The sequence below is a fragment of the Cavia porcellus genome, unplaced genomic scaffold, assembly GCF_034190915.1.
Source record: "Cavia porcellus strain 051 isolate PalLab524CR breed Dunkin Hartley unplaced genomic scaffold, mCavPor4.1 scaffold_19, whole genome shotgun sequence".
NCBI classification, from domain to species: Eukaryota; Metazoa; Chordata; class Mammalia; order Rodentia; family Caviidae; genus Cavia; species Cavia porcellus.
The window spans coordinates 65,412,934-65,431,969 of record NW_026947502.1 but is presented as its reverse complement, the minus strand read 5'-3'; the positions used below and the strand labels follow the sequence as shown (position 1 = coordinate 65,431,969).

The 19,036-nt window shown below is 45.5% G+C and overlaps 1 protein-coding gene across 2 annotated transcripts; it reads left to right on the top strand.

The window, feature by feature from the left end:
* Nucleotides 1-910: 910 nt before the first annotated feature.
* Znf7 (zinc finger protein 7) lies at nucleotides 911-13,656 on the top strand. Of its 2 annotated transcripts, none has more exons than XM_005000922.4 (5): nucleotides 911-1,348; nucleotides 2,728-2,771; nucleotides 3,154-3,280; nucleotides 8,481-8,597; nucleotides 11,723-13,656. In XM_005000922.4, the coding sequence occupies exons 2-5, from the start codon at nucleotides 2,769-2,771 to the stop codon at nucleotides 13,471-13,473; spliced, it is 1,998 nt and encodes a 665-aa protein (XP_005000979.1). In that variant the 5' UTR covers nucleotides 911-1,348; nucleotides 2,728-2,768; the 3' UTR covers nucleotides 13,474-13,656. The 2 variants fall into 2 exon arrangements, with proteins under 2 accessions (XP_005000979.1, XP_063087375.1); XM_063231305.1 differs by lacking the exon at nucleotides 911-1,348 and adding an exon at nucleotides 1,355-2,622.
* Nucleotides 13,657-19,036: the final 5,380 nt, after the last annotated feature.

Below are 19,036 nucleotides of genomic sequence, written 5' to 3'. Positions count from 1 at the left end.
GTTTATATTCACTTGATCTGTTTTCCTGATATGGATTTTTTTTTTTGTACCAGGGATCCAACTCAGGATCTCATGCTTGCTAGGCATGTGCTTATGCCGCTGAGCTAAGTTCCCGGCCTCCGGATATTTACTGCTATAATTTTCCTCTTAAGACTGTTTTGTGTTCTGTAAGTTCCAGCATGTTGTATTATTATCATTCAACTGTAAAAATTGTCCGATTTCTTCTTTAATTTGATCTGTGATCCACTGGTTGTTCAGCAGGGTGCTGTTTAATTTCCCATGTGTTTATGGAGTTCTTGCAATTTCTTTTGCTATGGATTTCCAAAATACAAAACAAAACAAACAAAAATAGATAAATACACATTAATCACTTTGGGCATAGGACCAAAATCTCCTTAACCCACCCCTTCCAGCAAAGTCCTTATTTGTCCCATGTGCATTTGCTAGCTGACTTGTTTTCTTTTATCCCCATTTAATCAAAATTACCTAAGTGACTATACTTTGAATCTTATTGGTTGACCATAGTTTTGTCCCACTTCATACCCATTATGTGATTTTTCCATTGGATCATTATTACCTAAGTGATTACACTTGTAATTTTATTAGTTAAATATAGGGGTTTTTTTTGTTTGTTTGTTTTGTTTTTTTGTCTTTTTCCTTAGGGTTAGGGTTAGGGTTAGGGTTAGGGTCCCTGACAGTGGGATGGAAGGGTAGATTGTTTCCAACCCGGATCCCTTGAGGAAGGTGAGAGCTGACTGCGCCAGAGGCCAGTGGCCATCACAGATCCTGGGTATTTGATCATTAACGCTATGTGTGAGTCTAGTTTGTAAGTCTCCCAGGAGCCAGCACCTCTTGAGAACAGGAGTCACGCGGGGCCTTAAGGGGGTCTAAATCGGGAAGGCTCGCTGATTCCGCAGGGTGCGCGGATTCCGCAGTTTCGCACAGTGTGCGAGCGAAGCGAAGAGAGCGAAGCCAAACCAATCACCCCCGGGAGGCTTCAGAATCCACAGCCCGGGCTTTAGGGCCAGGCCACGCCCACTACCGACAGGTGACGCCCACAGCCGGCCGACCACGCCCACTTGCACTCAGCCTTCCTTGGCCTGGATCCCACGGTACACCCGAGCTGCAGGCACAGCCACTTCATCTAGGGGTTCAGGGTCTCTAAGGTCTAGCTCCTTCATTTTCGCCCCAATTTGGGAGGCGCGGCTGAGAACCATTGAGAAGGCCGGGCCTCCGAGCGGACCAGAACGGCCGGAAGTCTGCGGGGCCGGACGGGCGTCCAAGGCCCGTTTCCGGCGGCGTCGTGCAGTGCGGACCTCCGGCGGGCCTCAGGCTGGCCACGGGGAGGGTGAGTCTGCTCGGTAGGCTCGGTCTTGTGCTCCCCGCCTTCAACGGAGTGGCCAGTGGCCTCTACCTCGGGGATCACAGATGCCGCGGAGGCTTTGAGCCGCTGTGAGCGCCAGACGGCGTACCTGGTCCGGCAGCGGCTGCCCCGGCCAGCATCGGTGGATGGGAATGGTTGAGCCTTGACGCTCCTCCGCTCGCGGGCTCAGGCCTCGGGCCTGAGCAAGGCGAGCTTTAACTGCGGCCTTTCCAGGCCTGACCTACACAGGGGTTCCCATTTATTCCCCCGTATAATCACTTTCTAGGCCTATCTTTTCTTTTCACTTTCTTCCCCTGGAAGGCCTAGAATCGGTAACAGTTGCAAAAACAGCGGTGCCTGCAACACCGGTTGCAGCCAGCGGTTAGGATAGGTGGTTGGTGTTTTGAATTCTGGCGGCTTCCCGGGCCTGCCTTTCTCTGCAGCGGCCTGAAGGTCCAACCCTGGCAGCTGCATTCCTGCTGCTCAGGCGCAGGATGCGATCTTTCTTCAGAGGTCACTGGTGCTCGGACCATTCTCCCTATGTAAGGAGTCGCAAGGGTCGCGGTTTGTGTCACAAACTTACCAAGGAAGTTGGTTGCTCTCCTTCAGACCTCCCAGGGGGATGCCTAAAAAAGGATCTGAGGTCACTGGTTCAGTTAAGGTGGACTGTCTTCTTCAGACTGCAGCCATTGGCTGATCTCATCCTGGTGCAGGCCAGTTGTAGCTGGATGTATTTAGTACTTGAGAGTAGAGTTCCTGTATCAGGTCAGACACTGGCTTTTGCAGCCTGAGGTTCTGTCTCTCAGCTTCAGTCATACCCTCCTCTTGTTGCCTGTGATCCATACACACTGGTTCACTTAGCTCACTTAGCTTTTGTCTTCTCAGACCTCAAACTCGCTTCTTCTACCTGCGGTACTCCTCCCTACCAGTGTCACCTCGGCATAGGTCCTTAGGGAAGAGACTTTAAAAAAATCAGTTATCTAGTTTAAATGCTTCTTAGCTCTTTTCAGTGCTGTCATTGTGTTCGGTGGTATTTGAGTTTTCCCTCTACTAGACTGCTGCATAAAGGATGGAGCCTTCATTGTTAACTTTCCACTGCCTAGTTGAATGCATGGCACATGAGTGCTCCTCCCCACCCTGATGTGTTTCTGAAGTGATTTATTCATCACACATACAGACTGAAGGATGAACAAGGCTTTAAGGGGCAGATACTCGAGTACCAGGACTGCTTCACCCAACTGCCCTGTCACTGAAAAATAGTATGTCTAGGGTGGGAGTAGGAAATGCTGTGCCCCTTTAATTATTCTAAAAGATAGGCAGCATCCAGCACCCTGACCTCTGACCTGTTTCATAATTTCCAACAGGTATCTCAGCCAGGACAAGTGGAGGCCTTCCTGTGCAACTCATGGTAGGGAGCCTGCCTGCTTCCATTCCTTCCTGTGTCCCATGAAGCTGAAACCTTGGATATCTGACCTTTGCCCAGTCTTTGTGTTGACCCTCATTGTGACCTATGCCAGGTTCAGGAAGGCCTCTTTGTTTCCATCCCCTTAGCAGTGAGCACCCTCTGCCTAGACCAGGGCCAATCTGAGGCTCCTGGGGGGTATTAAGAGCACTGTGCACTGGATCCCTTCTTCCTCAAGCAGTTCCCTTTTCCTAAGACTCTAGAGCCTTAGGTGCTAGATAACTTGTTCACAAACCGCAAGGCGTACCTGTCTGAGAAATACCATGATGTGCACCAAAATGGGGCTGTCACCCAGGGATCCCTGGGGGACTGGTGTATGTCCTTTCAGGAGGCGGTGACATTTGGTGATGTGGCTGTGCATTTTTCCCGGGAGGAGTGGCAGTGCCTGGACTCTGGCCAGAGGGCCCTCTACAGGGAGGTGATGCTGGAGAACCACAGCAGTGTTGCCGGACTAGGTGAGGCCGCACCTGGGATCCCTGTCCTCTGGGCCATCTGTTAGTACACAACATACCAGGCCTCCTTCAGAGGCTGGGGACATTGATACTGAGTGCTCAGCCCCTGGTGGGCTAAAAACAGCCGAGAGGCTGTTTAGTGAGTCAGGCTTGCTGCAGGCTTTGTGCATGTGTAGTGACTCAGTTCACACTGGCTAGGTGGAATTCTAGAAGCTAATAAATCCTCCTTTTTTCCTAAATTTAATGCTTGAGAAATAAATGCAAATTAGAAATACCTCAGACAGAAAAATTGGCTCAAGGAATCCATGGAAGTTGTTATAAACTGAGAGCAGAGGTGGTACCAGTGCCCTGGAGATGTTTTACGATGCCATGAAGCATCCTTTTCTTCCTTCTGTCCTGTTCAGTTTCCTCTTACAACCCCATCACCATGTGCAGCATACTTCGTGTCCATCTTTGTGTTCATGTCCTTGAAACATGGTCCCCTTGTTGGGTTTCCATATTGTCAAGGTATTGTGGATCCAACTTGCTCCTTGTTGTGCCTCTCAGTTATTACCAAACCCTGTATTGTATTGGATACAAGTCCTTTAAAGCCCCACAACATAACATTCTAGTCCCATGAGAGAGTGCCTGGGTGACTGGAGGAGTAGTGGGGTGGGTAGAAGTATAGCTTGTTGACTAGATGCTTCTTAGAGTGCTGGACCAAGCCTACACTCTTCATCCCAGCAAGTCTGGCACTCTAGCTTTCTGATTTTATGTGTGTGTGTTCTGGAAATCCAACGCAGGACCTCCCACTTCAAAGCAGGTGCTGCCCCACTGAACTATATCCCTGGCCCTAAGCTTTCTGATGGTTTGCCTGAGCAGCTGTGTCTTCAGAATCATCTAAATAATCTCCTTTTGAATCTAAGGCCTTCATACTGAGCTACTTCCCCAGCTGTGTATTATTATTTTTAATTTTAATTTTTATTGGTATATGTTTGTGGCACATAACATTTACTTTCTTTATGGGGAGTTGGAACATGTATATAACACATTTTAAATCTTGTGTTTATTCCCTGTCTCCTCCCATTTTTTATAATTTCGTTTGTTTCATTTTTTATGTTTTTGGCCAGGGATCAAATTCATGACTTTGCACTTACCAGGCAAGTGCGTAAGCCACTAAGCTAAATCTCCAGCTCCATTTTTTTTTTTTTTTTTTGTCTTTTTCGTTTTTATCGGTACCAGGGATCGAACTCACGACTGCCTGCTTGCAAGGCAGGCGCTTATGCCGCTGAGCTAAATCCCCAGCCCCCCATTTTTTATAATTTTGAAACAGGGTCTTGTTAAATTTCCCTGGCTATGCTTGAACTTAGAGTCATCTAACCCTAGCCTCCCAGGTATTTGAGTTACAGATGTGTACCACCATGCCCAGCAAACAATCTCCTTTTCTAATTTTTATTTTTTATTTTTTTTGGTACTGGGACTTGAATTCATGGCTTTGTACTTTCCAGGCAGATGCTGTGCTGCTAAACTATATTCCTGGTCCTCATTTTCTTGTTGATAACCTTGGTTTATGAAACATTTCAAAGCTGTGTTCCTTTCCATGCTCTTTGTTTGGCTTTATATTTATTTGCTTTGTTGCTTTGGTTTTGTGGTGTTTTTCTTTTCTTTTCTTTCTCGTTAAAACTGCCCAGGCTGGGCTCAAATTTGTCATTGCCCAGCTTCAGCCTCCGTAGCAGCTGGAATTAAAGGTTTGTGCCAACATATTGTGCTTAATGCTTACATTATATTTTTAGTTGATTACTGCTTTTATCTATTGATTCTGGAGGGCTAATACTGTATTTGGCAACTCAGCATTGACACTGATTCTACTATGTTCTCAGGAGCTTTGAGTCTTGTTCCTCCCATCTTTGCATGAACAGTGGCCAGGCTTATGTTAAACAGTGGCGTTATGGGTATGTCCTGATTTCATTTTTTTTTTTTTTTAAGCTTAGTGCATGGTGATCTTTTGTCTTTTTGAGACAGGTTCTCACTATGCAATTCAGGCTGGCCTTGAACTCACTCTGTAGCCCTGGCTGGTCTCAGATTTGTAATGATCTTCCTGCCTCAGCTTCTCAAGTGCTGTGATTACAGGTGTGTGCCACCATATCCAGTTCCTAATTTGATTGTTGATTGATTGTACTGGGGATTGTGCTGGTCTCTGTATAGTCCAGGCTATTCTTTTTTTTTTTTTTTTGGTCTTTTTCGTTTTTATCGGTACCAGGGATCGAACTCATGACTGCCTGCTTGCAAGGCAGGCGCTTATGCCACTGAGCTAAATCCCCAGCCCCTAGTCCAGGCTATTCTTGAACTCACTATATAGTCCAGGTTGGCCTTGAACTTGTGGCAATCCTCTTGCCTTGTCCTCCTGAATGATGGGAATATAGGCCTGTGCCACCATGTCTAATTCCCAGGACTTTTTTTTAAATTTTGATATACCATCTTGCTAAAATCAGTAAATTTCTTGGGCTGGGCTTGAAACTGAGATCCCCTTGCCTCAGCTTCCCAGGATGCTGTGATTACAGGCATGAACCAACACACTTAACACTTTTTCTCATTTATTTGTTATTGAGACAGTCTCACTGTGTAGTTCAGGCTGACCGTGAACTCATTATTGTAGCTGCCTAGAAATCATGGGGATCCTCCTGCCTCAGCCTCCTGAGTGCTGGAATTATAGGCATGTTTCACTGCACTTGGCTTGTTCCTCATTTTAATGGGGAGATGTTCACCTATGCCCAGAAGCTGGCTAGATTTTTTTGTTACGCTTATAATAGCTGTTGGATTTCTTTTTTCTTTCTTTCTTTTTTTTTTTTTTTTTTTTTTTTTTTTTTTTTGAGATAGGCTCTTGCCATCAGTTTAGGCTGCCCTCCAACTCATGACAGACAGTCCTTTTACCTCTTGCCTCAGGAGAGCTGGGATTACAGGTGTGGGCTATCACACCCAGCAAGTGTTGGATTTCAGAATTTTTTTCTGCACCAAGCATGATACTCACCTGATATTTTTTCTTTATCAGCATAATAAATTATATTGTATTTTTGTATTCCTGGAATAATTGCTAGTTAAATAATGATATTAACACATACATTTTAATAGGTTTTTGTACTACATTTTAAATCTACATTCATAGATGAAATGGATTAATAACTTCCTTTTGTATAGTATTTTTAGATAATTTTGACATTTTTGGAAAGTGGCTTTTGGCATGCAGGCTTCTTCATAAAATTTGCTGGGCAGGTTTCACTGTCGTTTATTCATTTATGGTGCTGGCTGTTAACCAGGGTCTCATATGTGATAGGTAAGTGCTCTACCACTGCACTGCATGTCCAGCCCTTACTTTTTAAATTTCTGGAAGTCTTTGTAGAGATGGAGTTAATAGAATCTTCAAGCCTGTGGTAGAACTTGCTGTAAAACCATCTAGACCTGGAAGAAGGAAGGCCTTTGAAGTATTTTTGTTCCCTTAATCTTTAATGGTTCACTCAGCTTTAAATTTTTATTTATGTTTTGGTTTTTTTTTTTTTCCTTTTCTTTTGAAATAGGGTCTTACTATGTAGCCCAGGCTGCCCTCAAACTCAAAGCCATCCTCCTGCATCAACCTCTTGAGTGCTAGGATTATAGGCATGGGTCACCATACTGGTCCAAGACTGTTGTTCATCTTATCAAAGAACTTGCTTTTGGTTTTGCTAATCTTTTCCTAAGTGGGGGTGGGAATGTTGTTTTGTGTTCTTTTTTGTTAATTCTTACCTTACTTTTATTATTTTCTTCCTTTTATTTGGATTTGTTGTGTTGTTTTCTTCCCAACTTCCTGAATTTAATGTTTACCATATGTGTGATTTATTATTCTTGTTGCTAGGAAATGTGTTTAGAAATAGAAATTTTATCTTTACGTCTTTTGGCTTCATCCTACAAATTTTGAGTTATGGCCAGAAATCTTCAGGTCTATACACCACTAAAAAGCTCTGGGGAACAGTCCTTCTTGCCTCTTATATCATTTATGTATTCATTCATTTATTTATTCATTTTTGTTGTTTTGAGACTGGGTCTCACTATGCAGTTCAGGCTGGTCTCAAACTTGCAATGATCTTTTTGCCTCAGTCTCTTGAGTGCTGGGATTACAGGGGTGCACCACCACACCCAGCTCTTGTATCATTTATTATTTATTGGTCCCAGGATTTGAGCTCAGGGCCTTCTGCTTGTCAGGCAGATGCTGTGCAATTGGGCTACATCCCTGGCCGTCTTGTATCATTCAGAATCAGTGATTCATTATTTAGTTTCCAAGTAGCCAACAGTTTATGAGCTGTCTTTCTGTGGTTAATTTCACAATGAGTGGCATTGGGCTGGGTGTATGTTCTTTAGGGCAGCCATACTGTGCTGGTGGCTGTACCTAAGGATGTTGCCCAGTTCCACTTGTGCTTGGAGAGAATGCAGTGCCCTGTTGAGTGTGAGTTCCTGCCTATATGTAAGGACTTGAGCCTTTTACTGTGGGCCTTTGGGACCTCTGTTTGCCTTTCTCCCATGGCAGGAAGCCTAAGCAAAGCTTCAGAACCAAGGACTTGGCTGCCCTTGGACAGGTGCTCCTCCCTACATTGACGGACACTGATGAGGGTTTGGGGATGCTGCACAGGCGTGGATGCTGGTAGCCCCCAGAAGTGAGGTACCAGGGATATGATCACAGGTCTCCACTACTCCATATTCTCCTGATGGATCATTTGCTCAAGGGCTGAGCCTGGGAGGCTGAGGGTAAGGACCTTGAGACTTTCTTTGAAATCTGCCTCATTAGCACATTTATTTTTTGTCATTTAAAAATCTTGTTTCTTCACCATCTATCTCTAGTGGCAGCCCAGCCCTCTGAGCTGAAGGAGCCCTGGATAGCCCTGGCTCTGCTGAGTGAAACACTGGCTAGGGCTGGGGCTTCCTTTTATCCTTCCTTTCTGCCCTGGGTAGAGCAGCCTGTTCTTTGCAGAGTCTTTGATGACCAAGTCCCCTCGAGATTGTGGGAGTTGGGGTGCCCTTCAATGTATTCAGCCTGGGGAACTGGACACACCAGGATGAAGGGGCTATGGAGTGTCCACATCTTCACCTTCCACAAGGGTCTGCCTGTCCTGGCAGTCCCTGCCCTCCACACCTGGAGACCAGAGCCAGCTGAGCCCTGGGTGAGCTTCCAGCATCTTCTTCTTTGCTGCACACACAGCAGGATTCCTGGTCTTCAAGCCTGAGCTGATCTCCCGGCTGGAGCAGGGACAGGAGCCATGGGTCTTGGACCTGCAGGGAGCGGAGGGGACCGAGGCATCACGGACATTCCAGACAGGTGAGGTGCAGGCCTTGTCACAGAGATGCTATAGGTGAAGAGGATCCAAAGTTGGGCCTTGAGGCAGTGAAATGCTGAGTGCTGGGGAGCTCATGGAAGAGGCACAAGCCCGAAAGGAACCCCATTCAGGTGTAGGAAGACCACAGAACAGCAAAGACACAAAACAGCTGTGCATTCACCAAGAACAGTTTGTGTTTGAAATCTCTGTTTCTCTGTCTCTGTCTCTGTCTGTCTGTCTGTCTGTCTCTCTTTCTTCCTTTGAGATAGGGTCTCACTGTGTAGTCCACACTGGTCCTGAACTTAATATGTTACCCAGGCTGACCTCAAACTCATAGCAATCCTCCTGCTTCAGCCTCATGAGTGCTGGGATTATAGGCATATGCGGCCATGCCCAGTTGTATTTGAAATCTTACCAAATTTTGTTCAGTTTCTAATTTTAGTAACTGTGTTTTAGGCAGAAGTGCAAGTGTTTGGATCTGGGTAAAGCAGTAAGCTTTGATTTTCAGGTACCATATTTGCTGAGTCAGATCCTTTTCCATCCGCTCTCTCCTGCACATTTTGGGGCTTGGGTGACCTAAACCCTGCAGCTCAGGGCCTGCATGTATTAGTCTCCTGTGGTTTCTGTAACAAGGCTCAAACCGAGTACCTTAGAACAACAGAAATTGTCTCAGAACTGTGGAGGCCAGAAGTCTCCAGGGCCATTTTCTCATGAAAGCTCTGAGGGCTCCTTCTTCTTGTAGTATGTCCTTTGTGCTCCTCCATTTATAACTGCATCCCTTCAGTTTCTGCTTCCATTTTCATTCAGCTGACTTCTGTGTGCCTCTGTCTTCATGTGCCCAAATCTTCATAAGGACACATCCCACTGAAATAAAGGCCACCTAACACTTTTACCATAACTAATTACATTTGCAGCAACCTTATTTCCACATAATTCCCTGCGTAGCCCTCCTAAAGAGATAGGTTCTTTCTAATCCTCCCTGGAAAGGAGGCAAAGACGTAGGGTAGCCATTAAAACCCAGCCTTCCAATAATGTGTCTCCGGAGTGGGAGGTTGTAGTGTGCAACATGACGTCAAAGACAGGTAAAGGAGGCAGAATTAGGTAGTTCTGTGGGTTTGTGCTTAACAAATGGCCCCTATGGTGAGGAAGTGACAACAGAGTAGCCCACAGTGAGTTCCAGGCAGGAGTGTGGTCTTTTAGATGACAGTGTAAGTAGTGTTACTCAGAATATATAAAGTGAAGTGGAAATCCCCAGGTGTGTGCATTGCCTCTGACTGGTGCAGCCAGCATTAGATCTCCAAGGGTACTCACTGGTCAGAGGGATGAGGGAGAGGGTACCATTTGCAACGCTGCCTTCCCTATACTTGCCCACCACCGTAGCCCCAAGGGTTGGTTCCCATTATCATGTTCCAGGGCAGTGACCTCAGTATATCTTTAGCCTGACCCTGCTGTGCCTGAAAGACACACATCTCCACTTCCAGAGATTGTTTTTATTTTTCATGAGAGCTTGCATCTTCCCAGGGGTTGTCCAGAGCTTGCTGAAGATCTTTTTTTCCAAGGCAGAAGAGAGATTCTTGCACTGCAATTTCAGGACTGTGGAGGTGCTGATCAGTGGGGTCAGGAGGAAATGGGCCAGGCATGAGACCAGGGACTATAGGAGAGGCTGGGGTTAGGGTTGTTAAGAGATAGGCCATGGCCCAGTGGTATTCAGGGTTAGGGCAGAACTTACAGCCCAAGCTACTTACAGACATAGTCACAGGAATCAGAAGGCAGGACTTAGGAAGACAGCCAGGTGGTTTGTGACATTCTTGTCCTTTGGTCATGGTTGCTATTGGCTGCTTAGCCACAGAGGTTTCATCCTCCTGAGCAGCAAGAGGCTGGGCAATTCCTGGCTGAATAATAGTAGGGCTGCATTCATTTCTTTTGAGGTTCTCACAAAGGAACTGTGAGTTCCCACAGGACACAGTCTTACTGTCCTTTCTCACCCCCATGGCAGAGGAAGGTTCCAGAGGATGGCCAGGCAAGGTGCATGTCTGCTACATGATGAGATGGAGAGAGTTGGGGCTCCAGGGTGTACTCGTTCCTCTTGTGAGCCAGTCTACTTAGCTGTGGGTGGGAATTTTCCCCCACAGTGGTTATAGAAGATTGACAACAGAAGATTGACTGGGAATTGTTCTTTGCATGGAAGAGGCTGCATGGGTGGCACCCCTTCCTCTCCATAGGACTGACAGGAGGGCCTGCTCATATCAGTGGAATTGGAGTCTCGGCTCTATGATGAGTGGGCATGAGTGGCAAGCCTGAAGCCCTGTAAGGGGGTGGGGATTTGCTGAGACTATATCCAGTCTGGTTGTGTTGTGTTTTGAGGTTATCAGGAAGAAGTCTGATTTCAGTAGAGGTGCTCTGGAGATTTCAGAATAGGAAGGTACTTCTGTTTTATTGGGAGGGTCCAGAAGGAAAGTGGGTGTCTGGGATACCAATAGGTATAAAGACTTCTCCTAGGAAAGAGAAAGCAGCATGGACTGCAGACTAGCCTTTTGGCCTGCAGCCTTTCAAGGAATGTCAGTGCCAGTGCAGCTGGAGGGAGCAGAGGCTGGAGGACTGCTTGGTGCAGCTCTCCAAGACGACCTGTCTTCTAGGCTCCTGTGTGCCCTCAGCAGCTCTTCAGCCTCTTGTTCCTGTTCATTCCTTCTGTTCAAAGGTCAGACCTGCTCTGTTCTCACTTGGAAACTGGGCTGCTAGGGGCGTGTGACCCCCTCCCCCACCTCCACCCCCAGTCCTTCTTGGCAGACTCTTCACCATCATGTTTTTGGCCTATCCTCACTTGGCATCCTTGTGGACATTCACTCCAAAACATTCTGTGGGGTAGACTCCTCTTAGGACATGCAACTCTCAGGATTCTGCCTGATATAGATGAGTACTTCATCCTTGTCAAGTGAATAAGTAGAGTGTAAATGAAGTCACATTGTGAGAACTCTCAAAGAATCTCCTTGTCATGTTTCCACTTAGGGTGTGTCACAAATAGACACATCCTGCCTGGCAAGTGTGGACTTGCGCCCTTTCACTGTAGTCTTTCTCCTTTCTCTAAGCTCAGTATGTAAGGAAAATTTTTATTTACTCGTTGTTTCAGAGTCCACCATTAAACCTGACTGTAAGCAGCCCTATGAGAACATCAGTCAACTCAAACTTCAGGGTCCTGGCTGTGGAGGGACTTGGAATTCTGAAGTCTGGTCAGAGAGGTGTTCAAGTAACTGTGGGCTAACAGTGAAGAAACATCATGTGAAGAAGGGGATTGGAGCTCCCAAGGCTGCCACCAAGGATACTGCTCAGGAATACAGAGAACTGAGAGCAAGTGATCTGGATCATTGGCCTGAGATACATCAGAGGAACAGTACAGAAGGGTTGCAGAGATGTGAGGTATGTGGTAGAGATCTCAGAACCTCTTTAGACCTGGGTTTGAACGCAGAGAAACCTCACAGATGTCAACAATGCCAAGAACAATTACCTGACTGCTTGCGGGGAAATCCTCCAGGTAAGTGTTGTGGAGAGAAGCCATACAAGTGTGAGGAGTGTGGAAAAGTCTTCAGACTATGCTCACAGCTCCACCAGCATAAGAGAATCCACACCGGAGAGAAACCATTCAAATGTGTTGAGTGTGGAAAAGCCTTCCGCTTGAGCTCAAAACTTATTCAGCATCAAAGAATTCACACTGGAGAGAAGCCCTATAGGTGTGAGGAATGTGGCAGAGCCTTTGGCCAAAGCTCAAGCCTCATCCATCATCAGAGAATCCACACAGGTGAAAGACCCTACAGCTGTCGTGAGTGTGGCAAGGCTTTTAGCCAGCAGTCACAACTGGTTAGACATCAGAGAACTCACACTGGGGAGAGACCCTACCTGTGCAAAGAGTGTGGCAAGGCCTTTAGCCAGAGCTCAACTCTAGCTCAGCACCAGAGGATGCACATGGCAGAGAAGCCTCAAATCCCAAGAGCCTCAGAAGGTCCAAGCCTTATTGCACATCAAAGAAGTCATGCTGTGGAGAAGCCATTTAAGTGTGATGAGTGTGGGAAAGCTTTTAGGTGGATCTCTCGCCTGAGTCAGCACCAACTGATTCACACTGGAGAGAAACCTTATAAATGCAACAAGTGTACAAAAGCCTTTGGTTGTAGTTCACGGCTTATTCGCCATCAGAGAACTCACACTGGAGAAAAACCATTTAAATGTGATGACTGTGGGAAGGGGTTTGTCCAGGGTTCACATCTTATTCAGCATCAACGAATCCACACTGGAGAAAAACCTTATGTGTGTAATGACTGTGGGAAAGCTTTTAGCCAGAGCTCCAGCCTCATTTACCATCAGAGAATCCATAGAGGTGAGAAACCCTTTGAATGCATGCAGTGTGGAAAAGCCTTCAGCATGAGCACACAACTTACTATCCACCAAAGGGTCCACACTGGAGAGAGACCATATAAGTGTAATGAATGTGGAAAAGCCTTCAGTCAAAACTCGACCCTTTTCCAACACCAAATAATTCATGCAGGAGTAAAGCCCTATGAATGTAATGAATGTGGAAAGGCATTCAGTCGGAGCTCATATCTTATTGAACACCAGAGAATACATACAAGAGCCCAGTGGTACTATGAATATGGGAACAGCCTACAGGGGCCCACCTTTGTAAGTCGTAAAAAAGTGAACACTATAAAGAAACTGCATCAGTGTGATGACTGTGAGAAAATCTTTAGGTGGCGCTCACATTTAATTATACATCAGAGAATTCATACAGGAGAGAAGCCTTACAAATGTAATGACTGTGGCAAAGCTTTTAATCGGAGCTCAAGGCTTACTCAGCATCAGAAAATTCACATGAACCACTTACCAGTGTAAGTGTGAATTAATCTGTATTGCTTTACAATACTTAATTTTCCATAAGACCATTTATATTGGTAAGAACTTAGAATGTTGGTTAAAAATTCAGAATTGCTTTCTTAAAGACAGTATCCAACTTCATACAAAATGTACACTTGCTGGAATGTTGATATTCATTCAATAAAGCCTGTGTCTGTTGCACTCAGGGACAGTTTATACTTGAGCATTTAGAGCTTAGTACACAGGGTAGACCTCAAGGTCTGCAGGTAAGGAACAAGCATAGTCCCTAACAGACAGCCTGTTCACAACATCATTCAAAGTTTCCCTTGGAATCAAATATTGAGAGTGATTTCAACAGTAAGTGAAAGTTCTCACTCATGTTCAGAAGCAAAGTGCCTAGAGTTCACTTCTAACTTCTCCATGTGCTGCCTTTTCTTAAAACTCAAAGCTGTCCATTAGAGCCATCCGTGGCCTTAGGAGGCAGCTGGGCTCCTAAGTACAGCCAGGTGTTGGTGTTCACAAAGCACACTTCAGAGCCAGCACAGAAATAACCCAGGTAGCGTACAGGTGTACTAAAGTTACACATGGGTTCTAGGTGTTTGGAGCCACCCTGGTTGATCTATCCAACACAGGCTGGGACCATTGGGTTTTGTCTCCTAAACCATCTGATGCTGCAATCCACAGCCTCCCAATGTAGGATGAGAACAAGCATAGCATTGACCTCTTCTTCCCCCAAGATCCTGGTCATCAAGCCATGAGCATGTTTCAAATGGACCTGTAGACTTCTTTTTAATCTATTAGTGTATTAATCACCCTTCCCATCAATGGAACAAAACACCTGATTTGTACAACTTGAGAGGTTAATTTTGGTTCATGGTTTTAGAATGTTCAGTCCATGCTAAAGCAGAAATGTCATGGCAGAAGGGCATGGTGGAAGGAAACTCATGGCAGCCAGCAAATGGAAGAGGGGTAGGCAGAGGTGCAGCTTTCAAAGTCATGTTCTTTGTGACCCATATCCACTTTAGTATCCACCTCCTAACAGCATGTTCAACTGTGAATTCATCAGAGGATCAATCTGCTGATGAGTATAGTACATCCATGATCTAGTCACCTTCTGAAAGCCCATCTCTGAACACATAAACTTGAGAGACATTTTAGATCTAGAGTGTGAGTGTACTTGGTGCTCTGTAAATCAGCACTTTGTTGCCATTTCCCCTAAAAGCAGCTTGCATTTCAGTGTTTTCCACAGGGTGTCCTGTTGACCCTGGGTATCCCTGACAGCTTCTTTTTGAGGTTCCTTGGTTGTGGTGTAAGTGGGACAGATGCAATTTAGGACTGGTTTCTTCAATTGTGAGAGACCGGTGTACCCAAGGCTTCTGTTGTCCCTGGCTGGCTATAAGTAATGGCTACTTCATGCAACTTGCTGTGTCTGTGTTTTGTCTCACAGAGCAGAAATAAGTTAGGTAGTGACAAGTGGTCGGTGAACCTGTTTCATAGAAATCTACCTCCCAAGCCTCAAGAGCCCGCTTTTTGAAATGCAGCCTCCAAGGAGACAGCTGCCCTCGTGGCAGTGAAAGACTTCTTTAGACTTGGGAGTCCTGCTGCAGGGGCCTTACTCATCTTAGTTTTGAGAGCTTTGAATTCTTTTGACTTTATTTCAGTAAACAGACCTCCTTTCATACTCCTTTAGGGATTCATATGGTGGCTTGGCGAAACCCAAAATTGGGTATCTGAATTTGACTGGAGCCTGCCATCCCTAAGAACCCCTTTAGTTAATCCTGTCTGGGGAGAAGGCAGTGAGGTGTCTGCTTGTTCTAATCCATTGCCAAAAATCAGGTTCCTGGTGTGAGAACGAAACCAAATACTGCCTTTTCTCTAAGGAAATCAGAGTCTTAGAAGGAGATGTATGGTAATCCTCCACAAGGAATTTCAGAACTTTTTTTATGATTGTTTTTTTTTTTTTTTTTTTTGAGACAGGGTCTCGCTATGCAGTTCAGGCTGGCCTTGAGCTCACTTTGCAGCCCAGGCTGGTCTTGAACTTGCAACAATCCTCCTGCCTCAGCCTCCCGAGTGTTGAGGTTATAGGCGTGAACCACCATACCCGGTGAAACTTCAGAACTTTAATGGTGTTATCTGAATCCTGCTAAGTGTCACTGGCAACTAGCAAATTTTACATGCATTGCATCAAAGTTTCATATTCTGGTGTTGATTCTCAATTCACTGGCCAATGTTCTACAAGTACTAAACATGAGGACTGTCTGTGAACTGCTGAGGAAGCACTGAGGAGGGCACGTGGTGGCAGTGAACCTGTGGATACATGCCACAGCAGGTACCCAAAACTCTTCAGAAGAGTCCAGTTACTTCAACAGCTGAGCACTGGATAACATTTCTTTTTTCTAACCTAAAACCTCAATATTCAAGTTTAATTGCAGTGTTGGCACTTCGTAATAAGTGGGTTTGGGGTTGCAGTTTGGGCACTCAGCCTCTAAAAGTTATGGTGTGCTATCACTGGTGGAGTATTGGATACACATTTGTCATTCAAGAGCTCACCTTTCAAAGTCAAATACTAGTAAGTACTGTGACTAGACAGAAGAAAACGGAGAAAAAAGCATCCTTCTGGGTATGGTGTCATACACCTCTAATTCTAGCACTTTGGAGGCTGAGGCAGGAGGATTGCTACAAGTTTGAGGCTAGCCTGGGATACATAATGAGTTCAAGGATAGCTTAAACCAGGTAATGAGACCCTGTCTCAATGACAAAATGGAAAAAAGAAGGAAGGAGGGAAGAAAAGCAAAGAGAAAGAAAGAAAGGAACACATCCCCAGGTCCAGGAAGAGTAACTTATTTGGTGTCCCCAGGGACTCAGGTGAGTTGGGTGTAAGGATTAGGTACCATAGGGTATTTTGGAATTACTGCTTCATGGACTGCACAGATCCTAAATGAATCAACACTCGCCACTAGGTTTCATTATTAAGAAGCTTTTAAGTAGAGGTTGGGTACTTCTCAGAGCCTCAGTTTTAAGGGATACTGTTTTCTCCAGGAATATCCTAACCCAGTCTTGAATTATTTCCTCATGGACTGTACATTTACAGCTCAGCCTAAAGTGTTAGTATCTCAGACTGAGATTTGTTTTTGTCACCTTATATCCTTAGGCTTGCTGAAGTGCCATCAGGGCTCCTACAAGGACACCTAACAGATGGATCCCTTGCTCTGGTGATACAGAAATCTGAATCTGTTCTTCTTTTAGACAGAGGCATCTAATATACTAAGAAGATCCCTAACAGACTTGGGACATTTGGGATGTATAAGGAATGAATATTGGCAGTAGATTCAATCTCACAGCTAAGGAGGGAAGCAAAATTTCTTACCTTAGGTTGTCTGGGCCTGTTGGCATTGGAGAAAGGACAACACATTGGGCCGGGGCAAAAGAGGCATTTTCCCACATTTAATAGGAGCTCTGTTTGACTGCCTGCTATATCAGTGATTACCTAAGACTCCAATATGATAGTGATGCCACCTGATCATAAGAGAACCTAGAGGATCCTCAGTCCTCGTACTGTAGTGTCAGGAAAGTCTGTGTGGCTCTGAGCTTGGTGTGAATTGTTGTTAGCTTGGCCTATTTTGGTGCTTTTGGGGCAATCCCTCTTCTCCCCAACAATAAATGTAGCAGGAAGAATTGCAACAACAGTAGACAGGAGCTCAGGAGAAGAAAGGAAATTTTATTGATGTTAGTGGACCCCAGTCTCTGTGGCCATATGTAGGCAGTGACTGATTGGACTCCCTGAAGTTGGGGACAGAGAGGCAGGTTGGCATGGACTTGTGGCTATCAGGTGCTTCCTATGCAATGAAAGCTGTTATCATCTGTAGGTTTTCTGGGGCCTTAGGATCAAAGGAGTATAGACCCTATAGTATTTGTGTGTGTGTGCCAAGGATTGAATTCATGACCTCACACTTGCCAGGCAGGTACTTATGCCACTGACCTAAATCCATGGCCTAACCCTGTAGGATTTACAGGGTCTTTCATAAAAGTCTGAAGGGGTTTTATTAGGCTTCTGGGTAACAGTAGTAACCTTTGACCAGTCGATGGGTTTTTTGCCCTCTCTTTGATGTCTTTGAGAAGCACTTGACTGGATTTTTTTGTTTCTTTTTGCTGGATTTTGTGCTCTCTGGCAGAACAACCTTTGGGAAAAGCCATGGCAATGCATTCATCAGGGCTGACAGTTCATGGAAGAATCTCCCCCTTTAGTCAGTTTTTCCTCAGTCAAAATGTGGCAGTGTTTTTTGTTGAAAGAATTTGAAGGGATTGCTGACAGACATCCTAAGTGGGCATTACATGACCCCACCTGACCAGGATAGGTGTATAAGGGTGGCTGTGAAGCAGAAGGCTCTGAAGGCAGTCTCTGTGGCCATATGTAGGCAGTGACTGATTGGACTCCATGAAGCTGGGAACAGAGAGGCAGGTTGGCATGGACTAGTGGCTGGAAACAGTTCAGGTGGCTAGAAGTAGCCAAATCAGGAGCTGGGGGGAGGAGGGATGGCCTGGTGAAACTGTAGGTGTTGGTGGCAACTGTGATAGCTGATGAGAGTGATTTACCAGACAAGGCAGAATTCTCAGGAAGAATGAATCTTTATTCAGAAGCAGGAAGTCTTGTTCAGATAAGGAGCCTTTCATTTTATCACCATACTCACTAGGAAAGCCCTTCCTAAAATTTTTGAACCTGAAGTCAGAGACCGTGGGTTTGGACTCACTAAATCTGATTTCTGACTCCCTAAGTACCCTTGAATGGAGCTATAGCAGACAAAGAGTGGGTGCCCTTCAGAGAGAGAGACCATTCAGATGCCTGCCTTGCCATGTCCCTCACAGGGTATTTTAGCATGATTTAGCTAAGGAGGGTGCAAGGCCTCCATTATACCATATGTCAGTCACCAAGGAACTGTAGATGAGGGCATACTCAGACACTGTGATCAGTGTTTCCTAGTCTTGGTGCAAAGATGGAGCAGTCTATGGCTTACACTCTTTGTTCTACTCACACATTTATCAAGTCTTCAGAGGCTGCAGTGTTCCCTCCCCATGACTACGAGGAGGCCTAACTAATGAGAGGTTATCAGGCTCTTGTGCTCTAACAGCAGATACAGATTGAAACTGGGTACCTCGAGAAGTCCTACTGAAAATAGACAGGCAGGCAGACCGTTTCCTTCTCCCTTTAGGGTCCAGTGAGGAGCTGCAAGTAGTGAACTGGGAATACTCCTCCAGTCCTCGTAGGGGACTTCAAGAAATCTCAAGGGCGTGCCTTCCCATTGGAACCTGCAGAGTTCCCTACTCCATCCATGAGGGCTACAACCAGTGACAAAAGAGATCAGCAAGGTTAGTTTTTCTGGCCAATACACAGATGCAGTGGCAAACAGAAACACCAATATGGCACCTAGGATTTGGAGGCAGATTTATTAATGTCAACAGATCTGACTGGGATTCATTCCCAAAGTGTCAGATCCCGAACTCTGGTAGTGTAGAGCTTATTTGGGGTTTGCAAACAGGAAGTACAGAAGCAGAGTATTTGGTGGTTATTGATTAGCTACATTTT

Bases quoted from the DNA above. Each gene is read 5' to 3' on its own strand.
- Znf7 (XM_005000922.4), top strand. The intron at 3,281-8,480 runs GTGAGGCCGCAC...CTGCACACACAG, and splicing joins CAGCAGTGTTGCCGGACTAG to CAGGATTCCTGGTCTTCAAG. The intron at 8,598-11,722 runs GTGAGGTGCAGG...TCGTTGTTTCAG, and splicing joins ATCACGGACATTCCAGACAG to AGTCCACCATTAAACCTGAC.